The sequence below is a fragment of the Salvia splendens genome, chromosome 4, assembly GCF_004379255.2.
Source record: "Salvia splendens isolate huo1 chromosome 4, SspV2, whole genome shotgun sequence".
Taxonomy (NCBI): Eukaryota; Viridiplantae; Streptophyta; class Magnoliopsida; order Lamiales; family Lamiaceae; genus Salvia; species Salvia splendens.
The window spans coordinates 37230224-37247420 of NC_056035.1; the positions used below are offsets into that span (position 1 = coordinate 37230224).

The window sequence follows — 17197 nt, forward strand, 5'->3', positions numbered from 1 at the left end:
ATTTGAGACATTTTATAGGCCAAAGTTATTTTAGACATTTTATAGACACAAAATTAAAAAAAAAATAATGTTCAAAAGTTAAAGTGAATAAATAATAAAGTATAAAAAAAATTAATATTCGAAAGAAGAGATGGTAGGAGGAGGTGAGAGAATAATTTGTTTGTCCACAAAATGATCCACTACCTTGAAAAGACACAAAAATGACTTAAAAATCTTGGGGCGCCGAAAATACTAAGACCATCTCCAATCATACATCAAAATTCATTTTTGTTGTAGAAAAATTCACTAATTATATTGTAAACCCGGACTCATTTTTGATTTTTTTTTATGGAACACCACTAAATATGAGTGTATGATATAGTTATTGTAAAAAAATTGTGAGATATATATTAAAAATGATGTAAAATTTGTGTTTGGTGTGAATGGTTGAAGTAAAAATTATGACTCATATACTTAAAAAAAAGTGGATTTGAGTTATGGAAAATGATATATTTTTTTATAATATTACTATTTTGTCAGTGATCCCATGATTCCCATATATATTTAAGAAGAGAGACTTTAATATGGCCCATTAACAACCTAAACTTAAACCATCAATTCAGTTTATAATAAACAATATTTATGCAAGGTTCAAACGAGTCTCCTACCTTAATTATAAAATTTAAGTATCAATATCAGCCATCGATTTTGGTGGATGAAGTACCCCATTTTAGGATTCATGACACTGTAACCCTTTTTAAAGATACATTTAAGAGATACGTAGTATATCATGACATTAGGCAGTTTTTAAATTACCTCATTTATAGCATAATTGTTGTAACTCATATTTCCGATTTGAAGTGTTCATGGAGGTTGTCATTCATCCTCTTCTTCTTTTCCTAATTGATTTTGCATTCTTATGGCATTGTTTTGTACTAGTACTTATAGTTTTGAAGTAAAAATTGAGTGGAATGTGTCAGTGGAACGTGGTGCCTACCTATCATTTACTTATAATAAAAGTTAATTAGGATTACTAATGAAGGACAAACTAAAATAGTAAATCGAAACTTTTGGTGGTGGATTGAGTGAATGTCTTTTTAGTCAAACAATGAAACCTGTAAAAACTAAAACTTAAAAAGAAAGACTTGAAAGGAAATACTTAGAAAGAAACTCTAATTGAGGAAAAATATGAAAGCCAATTACTATTGATCAATAACTTTTTCATCTTACTTATTCTAACTGATGAGAAAAACAAACATAGACAAAAAAATTTAAAGATTTTAGAAAACCTTAATTTATAGAAGAAAAAGAAATCGAGAAGTCATATCTACATACATAATTTCATATACCGATACACCAAAATTGGATCTTGTTGTAGAGAACAAATGGTCATAAGTCGATTTCGTCCGTTAATGGACGAAATCGAGTGAAAGAAAACAAAGAGAGAAAAATTTGTAAAAAATGGAAAGAGGTCAACCTTAAATTTCTCAATCCATAAATCCATTTTGCAGTAATGCATAGTTGATTCGATGATGGCGATATCATTAAATTTTAATGTTATGATTAAAAAAAAGAGTAAGGAATTTTGCTACTAATTTTTTCGGCATTATGCTTATTCTTATAATAGAGATGTTCATGAGTTCGAGGTCCCTCCTCTATAGCTAGATGTTGCATGACAGACTAGGTGTAGCTTTTATTCTTGTATTATGGCAAAAGCCCGTTTTTTTACCCAAAAAAAAGTAAGGATATATAACTCTCGAATATTTAGGGGTGATCTAACAACTTTTCTCTGTAGAATGTGTAAGAATCAATCAATACAATTTAAACCAATTATATTTAACTTATTAGTGTTTTTTATATATAGTAAAAATACTAACATATACATAGTACTTGCATTGTATGGATGGATAACTACTGAAATTAAATTTATAGTAAAATAATTTATTCTGTATTGATTAAAATGAATTTTTTTTATGGACAAAACATTGACATATATATAATCTATATTACACTTGTGAACAACTAGTTGAAAATAAATTTACGGTAAAAGAATTACTGTGAATAGTGAATAATTGAATATTCGAAATTATAAATTGGTTAATGAATATTCAAGATTTTACAAACAAGAAATAATCAATTAATGAGGATGGATATTGCAGTATTAATTATGGAGTACTATAATAGAGTAGAGTAATAGTAGTATTAATTTTCTTAGTTAAATTGAACTCAACTCAATAGCTTCAACCCAAAAAGTGGCCTAATTGGACTTGGGTCACCTCATGCCCTACTACAACATAGAGAGTCCAAATTTTCTTGAGAAAGAGAGAAATGTGGTAGGCCATATGGGTAAGTTTTGAATTACCTATTTTCACATAAATTCTCGAACTTCCCCTTAATTTAGATTAATTTTTTTAATTTTGATCAAAATTTTCTTTCCATTTACAGATCAATTATATATATATATATATATATATATATAGGGAGATGATCAAAATAAGTATGTGTTTAAATCCAAAAATGCAGACCAAATCTCAGCCCTAGGATTAGATGATCTAATGGTCAATAATTAACCAAAAACACGGAAGGTCATAATTAAGCAATTTTAGGTCATATTATAATATTTGGATTTAATGTCATACTAAGATCGTTTTAGGTCATGCTTTGTTAGCATGACCTACAAATTACCTAATTATGACCTAAAAGTGCCCTAATTATGATATTGTTCTGCGTTTCTGTATTTAAATCCAGTTTTGCATAGATCAAAACCCTATATATATATATATATATATATATATATATATATAGAGTAGTGATTTAGGGCAAATGTCCATTAAGTACATAACTAGAGAATAAATCTCAGTCACACATCTTAATACTCCAAATTAATCTTATGGTTTAACTATTTTTACATGTTTTAAATAAAAAGTAATTAACAAGGGTATTTTTGGAAACCATATTCAACTCCAACCGTCTCCTTCAATTTTCCAACTCCAATTCACACTCCTTTTCCTCCCCCTCTCTTCCTCCTCTCCCCAGCCTCCGCTGCCGAGCTCAACACTACCCGCCGCAAAATAGACGTGATCACAGCCTTGAAGCAGCCAAGATATGATCGGTTGCATCGCCACGGCCGCCGAGAGAAATAGGAAATCATCGGCGCGGCGACAATCAAACAGGTTGCAAAGGAGAACGCCAGCGTCGTTGCAGATCGGTCTTGCGCCGGAGTGGAAGGCGGCGATACCGCTTCTGTCGCCATTGATTCAATCGCCGACCTCCGATGGTGTGGCGTTGGAGGGATATGTTCCAACGCGAATTGAATGTGTCAAAATTCCTCTAGATTAATTAAGTTTCTGATGATTGAAAATTAGATGATGTTCAGTCGAAGCTGGTGAGAGAAGAGTTCCATATGTACTGGATGAATATTGTAGATGTTAACAATGACTAAGAATTGATAAAGACATACAATGGAAGTGTGGTATACAATTAGAATCATATTTTGCATTTTGCTTTTGTGAAATGCTATGATTTTTAAATTCTTTAGTCAATATGATTCTTTGTATAATCGATCCCAAGGAAGTTTATACATAGTGGGTTTTACTTGTTTTGTGTTAACAAAACACATTACTATCATTCTAATAGTGATGTGTTTTGTAAACAAGAGTGAAGTAAAATCATGCTAAGAGTGATGTGTTTTATAAACAAGAGTGAAGTAAAATCATAATAAGAGTGATGTGTTTTGTAAACAAGAATGAAGTAAAATCATTCTAATAGTGATGTGTTTTGTAAACAAGAGTGAAGTAAAATCATGCTAATAGTGATGTGTTTTGTAAACAAGAGTGAAGTAAAATCATGCTAAGAGTGATGTGTTTTGTAAACAAGAGTGAAGTCAAATCATGCTAAGAGTGATGTGTTTTGTAAACAAGAGTGAAGTAAAATCATTCTAAGAGTGATGTGTTTTGTAAACAAGAGTGAAGTAAAATCATGATAAGAGTGATGTGTTTTGTAAACAAGAGTGAAGTAAAATCATGCTAAGAGTGATGTATTTTGTAAACAAGAGTGAAGTAAAATCATGCTAAGAGTGATGTGTTTTGTAAACAAGAGTGAAGTAAAATCATGCTAAGAGTGATGTGTTTTGTAAACAAGAGTGAAGTAAAATCATGCTAAGAGTGATGTGTTTTGTAAACAAGAGTGAAGTAAAATCATGATAAGAGTGATGTGTTTTGCAAACAAGAGTGAAGTAAAATCATGCTAATAGTGATGTGTTTTGCAAACAAGAGTGAAGTAAAATCATGCTAAGAGTGATGTGTTTTGTAAACAAGAGTGATGTATTTTATTAACAACAGTGAAGTAAAATCATGCTAATAGTGATGTATTAATATACATCTATTCTTCTTTATCTTATTGTGACATTTCATCAAACACATATTGTGCTCATATTAATATATATCTATTCTTCTTTATCTTATAATGAATCTAACCAAAAGATTTACATAAAACAAAAAAAATAATAACAAAATTTACAGATAATCAAAAACAATTTCACGAAAAATATTTTTGAAATCCATTGAAAATTTCCAACAGCTGCAACGATCACCAGAAACTTCTCCTCCATCACCGGCGGCTTCGCCTTAGAAGCTCCGTCTCCTCCTCCGTCGGCCTCGAGGTCCCTCTCGGCGTCTTCGGAGAGCTTCCAGTAGGAGCATGATCGTGATGGACTTTACACAATGGGTTCGCAATTCTGGCAGCTTTGAGATGATCGACCATATTCAATTGAAGGCGTGAAATTTGTTAACCATAGACTCTGATCAATTTAAAAATCGGAGGCTGATCGTAATTTGAGGTAGAGTCGATCTCAATTTGAGATTGAATCTGTATCAGAATTGATCGCGATTCATATGAAAATTTGACATAGAAAGGATCGCAATTTGATTGTTAGTTGAAAAAAATCAGAATCAATCACAATATGAGGAAGAATTCATCATGAAATCTGGGATGAAGTTGATCGTGAAATTTGGAATGATATCAAAAATAAATCTGGAATATCATATGGAAATCACGATCCATATGAAAATATGGGACAAATTATTATTTCCAAAAATGCCCTTGTTCACTTATTTCTTTATTAAATATGAACGTTTAATTCAACATTTAAATTAATATGGATTACTATGATGTGTGGTTGAGATTTGTTCTCTAGTTATACACTTAAAATTAGTTATATCTTGATCACTCCCACATATATATATATATAGGAGATGATCAAAATAAAAATGCATTTAAATCCAGAAATACAGCCCAAATCTTGGTCCTAGGATTAGATGATCTAATGGTCAATAATTAACCAAAAACACGGAAGGTCATAATTAAGCAATTTTAGGTCATATTATAATATTTGAGTTTAATGTCATGCTAAGATAATTTTAGGTCATGCTTTGTTAGCATGACCTAAAAATTAACTAACTATGACCTAAAAGTGCCCTACGTATGATATTGTTCCGCATTTCTGTATTTAAATCTAGTTTTGCATAGATCAAAACCCTATATATATATATAGAAGTGATCAAGGTATAACTAATTTTAAGTGTGGCGTGCTGGCTTTTAAGAGAGGGTTATTGATTCAAGTTACATGGAAGAGATAACTGAACCGGATGGATCAGTTAGCAAATGTCGTTGCCACTTGTTCAAGTTGCTCTCGCTCTCGCGCACCACCAATGTAACTTATAAACTCCCAATTTTGCACTACTTTAACAGTAAAGCGGCAACTTCGGGGTCGATCCCACAGAGAAGCTAGTGTATCAAGTGTGTGAGTAGTGAACAGGGGGTTGGCTGTTGCCACTCTTTAACTTTGAGAGTTTTTAACTACTGACTTTACCTTAGACGGAAAAGTAACTAACTACTTGCTCAAGGGAATTTTAACTACTGGGTCAAGTGAATTTCATACTGTAATGAAAATTAACTACTTAGAATAGTAAACACGATGACGAAAACAGAACAACTTCGATTTTATACTCAGTATCCAAACGAGTACAACGAATATGCTGAATGTAAAAAGCTCGTAACTTTAACTACAAAGCAACTTGAAATTAGACTAAGCTAACACTTCGGAAAATACGAAAGCAAGTAAAACCGAGAAGATTCTCGGTGGGAAACTAGAGATAACGCCGACAGATATCGAGTATTCTGTAGAGCTCACTTCGGACGCCGTTTAACTAAACGTTTCTCTATCTAAGCTATCTAGAGAACTGAGCTAAACTAAACTAAAAACTAAAGACAGAAAGGTAAAAGATCAGATCCTTTTGCGTGGTGGCACATCCTCTATTTATAAGCTCGGCAACGACCTCTAGTTGGATAACGATCTTGGCAGGGAATATTCGCTCACGCTGAGAGCGAGCGACTCATCGATTGCTACGTACTCTTCTTCTAGAATGACGTCGCTTTTCAGTAACAAATTCATGACTCAGCTCCGTCCTTGCGTCTCTTATATCAGCACGTGTCCCCTTCTAGAACGTTGTCCTTGATAACAGAATAATGTGCACCATTCAGCTCATTAGCCTCACGTGTCCCTCTTCTGGAAGCCAGTGGTCCCCTCCTTGACTGCTTGATTACTCTCCTTGATCAACTCCCCCGATTTCTGGCCCTTTTCGCCTATTGTACTCGTTTGATCAGTTTGGCCTTGTTGCCTTGGTCAAGCGGCATTCCTGCACGTTTAACACTTGCTTTGCGCGATAAACTGATCAAATAGCATACATTTTACCCCTAAACCGATGCATGAAATGGGCCTTATCAAAGTGTATAACTAGAGAATAAATTTCAACCACACAAATAAATGCAACAAATATTATTTATTTTAATAATGTAAAATAGGTCAGGGGTATTTTTGGAAATCACATTATGAAATTCATAAGCCCATACGGAATTCATTTCCTTCCAAACTGAGATTGTCGATGTTGTGCTCCTCGACTAGGGATTTGGACGAAGAGGATTAGGGCTTGGATTTGGAGGTGTCGGTGTTCGAATTTGGGTCTGATGAGGAAGATTTCGTATCCTTACTTTGGTGATCTTGCTGCAGCTGCTTCTTGAGGAGGGCTTTGGCTTCGGATTCCCGCTTCTCCTCCTCGCGCAGCCGCTGGAGTCGTTTCTGCTCAATTTTGGAACGCTTGAAAAACTTCTTTCCGCCGACGTCCTGCTCCAGACTCTGTCGTTTCTTCTGCAATTCCTGCTTAAGAATGTCCATAGTCTCGATTCAATTATCGGGAAGATTGGTTTGATTCAAGAGTGCGTAAGTGAACTTAGGATTGGTCGGCAGGCCAACGGCGGCGTCGATGAGGGCGGGCACTGCCTCGGTCGATGGGCGCAGCGACGGGGGATGACGATGAACAGCACAGACAAATACAGAGAAATACTCACCTCGAACATAAAATGGCTTCAGATTATTTTCTACTCACCTCAACCAGATCTACGAATGAAGTATACACATTTCAGTATTTTAAAATACTGCAAAATAGAGAAAAATCGGCATAAAAACCATATATTTGAGGTCAGCATGAAAAAAAATTGGCGAATTGGCGTTAGCCGTTGTTAAGCACTTGTTGCAGATTCGCAAGATTATGAAGATGAAACTAAAAAAAATTGGACAAATTAAGAGGAATCGGGCGAACACTAGCTTAATTATTCAGCAAAGGCAAATGGATTTCGATACCTTCTAATTATAACCCTGAAACACATCACTATAACCATGTTTTTACTTCACCGATGTTAACAAAATACATCACTATAGCAAAAACTCAAAGAAACATCACTCTAACCCTGGAACACATCACTATAACCATGTTTTTACTTCACTGATGTTAACAAAATACATCACTATAGCAAAAACTCAAAAAAACATCACTCTAACCCTGGAACACATCACTATAACATGTTTTTACTTCACTTATGTTAACAAAATACATCACTATGGCAAAAACTTAAAGAAACATCACTCTAACCTTGGAACACATCACTATAACCATGTTTTTACTTCACTGATGTTAACAAAATACATCACTATAGCAAAAAATCAAAGAAACATCACTCTAACCGTGAAACACATCACTCTAACCGTGAAACACATCACTCTAACCATGTTTTTACTTCACTGATGTTAACAAAATACATCACTATAGCAAAAACTCAAAGAAACATCACTCTAACCCTGGAACACATCACTCTAACCATGTTTTTACTTCACTGATGTTAATAAAATACATCAGTATAACAAAAAATCAAAGAAACATTACTATAACCACGGAATACTTGGTGTATACAGCCGGAACCTCTGGTTGTATAAGTCACATTACACGAAAATATTGTAGATTAAAATAAAAAATAGTAGGAATCCCTCTCCCAAAATCACTCTCAAATCTCGACACTCCCACCAATCTATCAGCCACCAAACCAACCAAAACATCTACCCTCCGTGCCCCGCCTCCCCCGGCGCCGCCCTACCCTCTCCCACGAGCGCGCCGTCGTAGTACACCTCTGTGACTGCCTCGTGGAACTTGAACAACGCCGCATTGGGGTTCTTGATCGAGACGCCGGCCACCAGCGTCGGGTTGTTGTTGTTGGATAGTGAATTGAGGCCAACGATTTTGACCGAGATGATCTCGAGCGATGGATGCTTCACATGAAAGATCGTGAGCATGAGGATGAGTGTTGTGACGGCTAGGATTAGGAGAAGCGCGGCGGAGCAGCCGCAACACTTGAGGCACCGGTGGCGGCGGTGTGATATGAACTCCGGTGGAAAAGGGCTGAGCTTGGAGTTGGCGGGGATGGCCGGGGCGAGCGGCTTCTCTTGCTCTCTTCTTCTGCCATGGATGAAGAAAATTTACGTAACCTAATTTTTTCTGTGCAATGACCATTATACCCCCGCCTTGTTATTGTGAACTAAATTAGTGATAGATGGAACTAATTTTTCCTTTAAATTCGAAAATCACATGTATTAATACTATCCCTTGATTTTCTTGATCTTGTGGCTGTGATTTATTCTCTAGTTATGTGCTTAATGAGCACTTGCCCTATATCACTACTATATATATATATATATGGGAGCGTTATTCTCCTATTCATCCCTTAGATCCTTTATTCTTCTTAATATGGGCCGTTAGATCTCATTCATCAACGGTCCAGATGATCTGCATTATTACACTATAATGGTGCATTATTAGTCGGTGTGCATTATTCAACTGAAAATCTGCATTATTAAATGACACGTGGCACCAATCTAACCGTCGGATGACAAAATCGTGGGGCTGAGATTAAAAAGAACAAAGAACAAAAGATACAAAAAGGAAATGAATACATCCATATATATATATAGGAAAATGATCAATACAAAACTTGATCTCAATACAAAATCAAGACCAAATTCTGACCATGAGATTAGGCAATCCAATGGTCAATAATTAAACAAAAACACGGAGGGTCATTGTAAAGCAGTTTTAGGTCATATTATAAACTTTGGGTTTGAGGTCATGTTAAGATCATTTCATGTCATCCTTACTATAATGACGTAAAAATAAGCTTACAATGACCTAAAAATGACTTTTGTATGCTTGGTTCTGCATTTTTGTATTAAGAATGGTTTTGCATGGATCAAAACCCTATATATATATATATATATATGAGTGTTAAGGTCCTTTTGCTCCCTTAGATTTAAGTTCCTACTTAATGTGAACCGTTAGATTAGATGGATGGGCGGACCGGATGAAAACTTGATAACTTATCCCGTGTTGCATTATTAGGCCTAATCTGTGCATTATATGGGTAAAATAGTAAAACAGCACCGTATCAAAAACCGCTCAAAACGGAAGGAGTGGAAATTAAGCGGGATTTTGCTACGACCTACCATCTACTCACTCTCTCTCATACTCCAAACGTCTCATCCTCAATCCATCACTGCAAATCGTCTCCCCAAATTCCCCCCATTTTCCAAACCCTAGCCGCCATTGGAACCAACCGGAAATCTACAGGGACCGTCGATTCTCGTCCGTTTCACTGTCCAAACCTCACTCCCGCAGTGCGCGATCATCTAGTTGAAGGCGACGAAAAGGTAGTGTTGAAAAAGGTTAATTTTTTGGTATTACCCACCGTTAATCGCCGATATTCACCGCCTACCACACCACCTACTCATCGATTCACTAATTTTTTCCCAAAAAAGTCACTATTTTCAAACTCGCTTTGGTCACGATTTTCTGTAATCATAAAAGCGTTTTCATTTTGGTAGGGTTCTGTCTATTATTGAATGTGTAATTATTTACTGGTTCACAATTGTGTATTGGGCGATTATGTGGAGAAAATGTTATCGGATTTTGGTTTTTGGTTCGTCTCACAGATATATTATGACGAAAAGAGGACGACCTTCAAGATCTCAACCAACCCAGGCTGCAGGTGAGCAATCTATTTCATTTGCATGTAGAATTCCTGGAGTAGTTGTACATCAAGTAGTCTTCCTTTGTGCATTCGTTGACATTTTTTGTACATGGGTGAATGAGTGAATGTAATATTTTTTGTGCATTATTTGATTGGTTGGGTACATTATTTACCTTGTATTATGCATTATTTGACTGCTTGTGTACATGGGTGAATGAGTGAATGCAAAATTCCTTTGTGCATTATTTGATTGAATCTGTACATTATTTAGCAAGTATTATACATTATTTATCAAGTATTATGCATTCATTGACTGCTTGTGTACATGGGTGAATGGTGCATTATCTAATGTAAATGCGACACAATATTGATAGCTTCCGTTATAATCATGTTCTGATGTTTATGTTGGACAGCAGCGAAGCAGCTTAGATTGGACATCGACGAAGCGATCGATGATATAATTCCAGTTGCAATTGCCCAGAAATTTCGGGAGAGATTGGCCGAGGCTGAGCATAGGAAACCGAGGCTGATGATTGCCCAATTATAGGCTGGGGTGATTGTTTGAACTCTCGAATTTTTTCGATAACTCATGTTGGTAGGGGAAATAGCCGACTTGTGGCTTGGTCTGTTTTGAACAATATGTACTGTGCTTCTTGCAAACAGAAACACTTTTTGGTATTAGTGTATGATGACATTAACTCAAAACATGTAATTGATGTATATTACAGAATAATGAAACGTCACTCCCAAATAATGGTAAATAGGAAGAAAATAATGTAGAACAAGTTAACTGTATTTTAATAATAATGTACAACAAACTGCATATAATGGATATAATTAACCGAATAATGAATGTAATGTGCTTATTAATTAATTGTACTAGAATATTAATGTACAGACTATTAAGTGATTGTGAATAAAAATGTACAACTTCATGAATAATAATGTACATTAACAGTTTCGTAATGCAATGTGTAATGTACAGAATGTGTGTAATAATGAATTGTACTCGAAACATTGTGTGCAGTAAGTTAAGTGCTAGTAACCAATAATGTACAACTTCATTAATGATAATGTACGTTAACAGGTTAATAATACAATAATATTATGTATAAAATGTTGACAGTGGTAATACTAATAAGACTAAGACAACGATGTAAATCATAAGACTAATCCAAAAAACAAAACCAAAAATGTTGTGAGGTGCAAAATACATCAACTTTTCCTCTTGCCCTTCCGCAGCTCATTCTCCATTGCCATCTCTTTAAGCATTGGACAATTTCTAGAGTCTTGATGGCCCATCTCATCGCACGCCTTACACCGTCTAAGAGGCCTAGTAGCCTCTTTTACAGCCTTTTCTCTCTTGGAAATCAGACGGATCGCTGAGCTGCTAGCGTGGCCCTTGGTTTTGACAACATCAGGAGGATGGACCTCAACTACTTCAGGCCTTACCATGCCATAAAACTCTTCAATCATTCGCCTCTTTTCAGAGGCGGACGTTGTAGGAGTTCCAACTTGAAGAGAATTACCAAGTATAACCACCACCACTGTATAAAATCGCAAAAAAAAACGGCTCAGCAAACATTTATATTACAGATCATGAATCGTCCATTACTGAAAAAAAAAAACCATTATAGAGTAATATTTGTGCATTATGTATATCAGTAAAAACTACTCCCTAGCTGAGATGATATCTAAACCTTAGGTGAATGACTGAAACTCGTGGACTTTGGCGACAGTTTTGTTACTTAATACATACTACACGCTAGCCCCAAGGATTGCTAAACCCTTGGGGAATACATGAAACGTGCGCCGAACAATCAAACACTACCAATCTTAAACTAAACTGCTCAGCAAACATTTACATTACAGATCATAAATCATCCATTACTGAGAATAAAAAAACCATTACAGAGTAATATATGTACATTATGTGTATCAGTAAAAACTACTCCCTAGCCGAGATGATATCTAAACCCTAGATGAATGACTGAAACTCGTGGACTTTGCGACGGTTTTGTTACTGAATACATGCTACACCCTAGCCCCAAGGATTGCTAAACCCTTGGGGAATACATGAAACGTGCGCCGAACAATCAAACACGACCAATCTTAAACTAAACTGCTCAACAAACATTTACATTACATATCACAAATCGTCCATTACTGAAAATAAAAAACCATTACAAAGTAATATATGTACATTATGTGTATCAGTAACAATACATGCTGTCAGATTATACAACGATCGATTACTCCAATAAATCGGAATTTCAGTTAACAACTCAGATTAATAATCAATGAAGGCAAAAAGTTGATTACCTTCTTCCATTGTTCAGTAAAAACGAAAGCAATGACCGAGACCTCCCACAAATCGGTATATTTAGAGAATAAATACAACCCCTGTCTTCTTCGATTTAGAAAAACAGCCAACAATTTAGGACCTTAAAGTGTTCAATAGAGAAGAGACGCTGAAAGTTTAGGGAGAGAAGACAGATTGCAGCGTGAAATTGTGGAGAATAACCACTGTGATCTTTGATAGAGATAATCAAGGAAGTTACCATAACAAACTAATTTGTGTATCCCAATTTTGACCTTTTCAATTTTTTTAATCATTTAAATTAAATTCATGAGGCATTATTTTCGGTCATCAGATCTTGAAAATGAAGGGCCGAGATTCAGTTGGACAATAAAAAAAAATGAAAAAAGGATATGAATACATCCCTATACGTTATAACAAATCATGGTGGAACATGAATGAATCGATGACAAATACAGTTGGAGGACAAAGAAGGTTTCTTTAAATCACTAATCAGTACTTAATTGACAACTATGAGTATTTGAAGTTGGCCAAAATACACTATTTTATTTGAAAACTAAGAATCTACTTAGTTATAGTATTAAAATAATAACTAAATCACATCCCACGAAAAAACACTAATTCACGATTGCAAATATTTATAGTTGTGAATTATAGCAAAAAACTTGAACTAAGCATTTGCTATGTGGGATGGAATTTTATGTAGTGTTGTAATGTGAATTAAGTGGAGTAAGAATAACTAAGAGAAAAAGGAAGATGGTATTGTTTTCATTTTAGGAAATATTTTAATTTTAGTGAGACAATCTATAAAGGAAAATGTGATATTTTTAATGAGATAGAGAAAGTATAATATTGGATCTTAAATATTTTCAAAAGATACCAAAAATGAATCTTATAAATGTCTAAAGGGCATCCGCAACATTATTGTACATACGAAAATACTATCCACATTTTTTCTAATTTATAGAGTATTTCCGAATGAGTATGTCATTACAAAAAAATTATAGCGTATTTCCGATTAAGGGCATCGGCATCCACATCATCATTTTTTTAATATTTGCAAAATCCATACGAATTTAAAAAAACTAATAAATTAAAATACGAATTTCAAAAAATTCATTTCATTTAATAAAAATTAATACATTACAATGCGAATTAAAAAAAACGCAAACTCAGCGACGGCGGTTACGAGCCCACACTTCTTCAATCATGTCGCTCATGAGCTGCGCATGATCTTGTTGGTTGCGCATTGAGGTCTGTCTAGATAGAACCTCATTGAAGCCTAACGGTAACCCTCTATCAGATGTCTCGGTCGACGTGCCGGACGAGCTAGATGCACAGTCATCTTCATTCCAATCGGTGATGCTTCCGCCTTCATTCTCGACTATCATGTTGTGCATGATTATGCACGCATATATGACATCGGCGATGACTTCCTTGTACCAGGAATGAGCCGGCCGTTTCACAATTGCCCACCGTGATTGGAGCACACCAAATGCCCGCTCGACATCCTTCCGCGTCGACTCCTGCTTTTGCGCAAATAAAACCCTCTTCTCACCAATTGGGCAGCTGATCGTCTTTAGGAAAACTGGCCACCGTGGGTAGATGCCATCGGCCAAGTAGTACCCCATATGGTATTGGCGTCGGTTGGCAGTGAACTCGATGGCCGGGCCGTTGCCGTTACATTGCTCGGTGAAGAGGGTGGACGAGTTGAGGACGTTAATGTCGTTGTTCGACCCGGCTACGCTGAAGTAAGCATGCCAGATCCAGAGTCGATGGTCAGCGACGCTGAAGTAAGCATGCCTGTATCCACTTGTGAATTGGCCTCTCCACGCCGTCGGACAATTCTTCCACTGCCAGTGCATACAGTCGATGCTCCCGAGCATCCCAGGAAACCCGTGCGCCGTCTCGTGCATCTGCATCAGACCCTGGCAATCAGTGGCAGTCGGCTTGCGCAAATATGTGTCGCCATAGGCCTCTACTATCCCCCGACAAAAGCGCTTCAGACACTCGCGGCCTGTAGAATCCCCGCAGTGGAGGTACTCGTCAAAAAGGTCCGCCGTGATGCCGTATGCCAACTGACGAATAGCAGTCGTGCACTTTTGCAATGGTGTAAGGCCGGGTTTGCCGATGCCGTCCTCCCGAAACGTGAAGTATTCATCACGTGAAGACAATGTCAGAACAATGCTGAGAAAAAGGTACCGCGACATTCTAAACCGGCGGCGGAAAACAGTCGGGCCCCATCGTGGTTGATCGGCAAAATAGTTTTCAACCAGACGTCTGTGAGCTTCCGGGTGGTCGCGTCCATTGCATGCCGCCATAGCCTCTTCAACGGCTGCATCTAATGCTTCTGACGTCGAACTACCGGACTCAGACGAACTAGAACTATTGGTGTCGTCGCCGAGATTCATTTTGGTTGGATGTTGAGAGAGAATATGTAAAGAGATAGTCGATATGTTCGTATGTACAAATGAATGAGAAACAAGATTTAAATAGAAAATCAAAAACGCGTGCCATCGTCCGCGACCATCGTCCGCGTAGCCCACAGTGGGGCGGACGATGGCGCGGCCGATGGCCTATCGTCCGCGTAGGCCGCAATGGGGCGGACGATGGCGCGAACGATGGACATTGTCCGCGCTATACTCCGCGCCCTTAGTATAGGGCGCGACGATCGTCCGCGGCCTATGTCACGCACCCGCAATGGGGCGGACGATGGCGGGCGCGGACGATGCGCGCCATCGGGCGTGCCATCGTCCGCCCCATTGCGGATGGCCTAAGTATGAACGGGTGTGAAAGGAAAACTGAAGGGTGTGAAGTGAGGGGAAAAAAATGTGTGTGTGTGTGTGTGTTGGAGATTTTTAATTTTTCAACTATCCGAATTACTAAAAATTTAAAAATGGGAAGTGCCATGTGGCATGTAGTCAAACATCCACACGAAACCGGTGCGTGCTTAACGCAACCACTAAGCAGGCCGCTGCTTAACTCCTATATAACTAAGTAACTATTAACATGTGTTTATTCAACAATACTATACGCCAAAAGCATCTATATATTTTACTCTATTTCCTTCATTCTTTTACTTTTTCATCGACTGATGGACCTATACTACTAAATCCAACAATTTGAGTATGTTTTGATATGATAACCAATATGGTTTTATTGTTTGAATCTTGAAATACTATTTAACTCATTGCAAGAAAGAACTGATTTTCAAAGCAATCACACCTACTAATAATTATAACACAAGTCATCACAGATGCAGATCAACATCCAATCCCTCGCTGCCATCTGTCGTCAGCCCCTGTCTCTGTGGCCCCACCTCACCCCGGCTGGGATGCGGTTGGGCCGCGTGGTACCTCAGGGGTACCCCGGACAAAACACGAGGTACAATCTGTGGCTGATGCCCATCATGTGATGGGAGCAGCAGCCTCCCACCCCCGCCGCCAGACCGGGCTCCGTGGGGCCCGATCAGGTGCACCGCGGCCGCCCCCATGCGCCGGTGGTCCGCAAAGAAGTGGGCCCGCTTCGCCCTTTGCCTCTCCTTCTTGTGCGCGTTCTGGTGGCCACCCAATGCCTGCGAGTTGGCGAATTTCCTGTGGCAATGCTGGCACTCAAACCTCTTGCTCTCGAGGTCTAGCGGCGGCGCGGGGGCATTTTGGTCATTTCGCAGCGAGAACCCGAAGATCTTCATCACGGATGGTGGTGCATGTGCATAATCTTGGTGATCATGATCACATGCAGATGATGAATGCTCATCCATCAAAGAGAAATTAAAATTATATTGTTTTATAAAAAAAAGTAAATTTTGGGTATGAGGGCAGAAGTTTGATGTATGCATGATCTTGGAGTAGAATTAAGTGTAATATATATGGAGAGATATAGAGAGAGAAATGTAAGGATTTTAGAATGGGATGGACACTATTAGCCCTACATGAAAAAGCAAACACATTGTGAAAAGTTGGTCAGATGAAGAATCAAGGCCAAAATATACATGTAACAGAAGGTATGTTAGAGCTACCTAGATTTTAACTAGCCATGCATTTTTGTGTTTTTAATTATTTTATTTTAAAAAATTCTAGCTAGGCTAAGATCCCACTGCATAAACTGCTACTAGTGCACGCTCATATTAAACCAACCTTTTTCAAGAATTGACCAATTGCTGTAAAAAAATGTTAATTTGTGATTAGTGTGGATTATTTAATCAAACCTTGAATGATTTAATTGTGAAAATACTAAAGATGGAGTTGGGCCAATCATGTCTAAAGATGATGATGACCAAATCTTGTGCAAAATCCAAGATTTTTGTCTCTGTTATGCATACTCACCTCCACCTATGCTTTGCAAAGATACTCATAGAGTATAGTTGATCTCATCAGCAATTGATTGGACTCTAATCAAATGTGAATGCAATATAGTCTAAAAACATGATTCACATAAACTACCAAAAAAATGATTTTATGCCTACTTTCATATCACCTTACACACACACAC

General features: G+C 37.2%; 2 protein-coding genes across 2 annotated transcripts; both read right to left on the bottom strand.

Moving 5' to 3' along the window:
* Window positions 1-8425: 8425 nt before the first annotated feature.
* LOC121801097 lies at window positions 8426-9865 on the bottom strand. The gene is made up of 2 exons (XM_042200557.1): window positions 9801-9865; window positions 8426-8822 (listed from the first exon to the last, which is right to left on the bottom strand). Exons 1-2 carry the CDS (start codon window positions 9863-9865, stop codon window positions 8426-8428), a joined length of 462 nt encoding a protein of 153 aa, XP_042056491.1.
* Window positions 9866-15956: 6091 nt separating this feature from the next.
* On the bottom strand, window positions 15957-16466 carry LOC121801098 (zinc finger protein 6-like). The gene has a single exon (XM_042200558.1). The coding sequence runs from the start codon at window positions 16464-16466 to the stop codon at window positions 15957-15959; it is 510 nt and encodes a 169-aa protein (XP_042056492.1).
* Window positions 16467-17197: the final 731 nt, after the last annotated feature.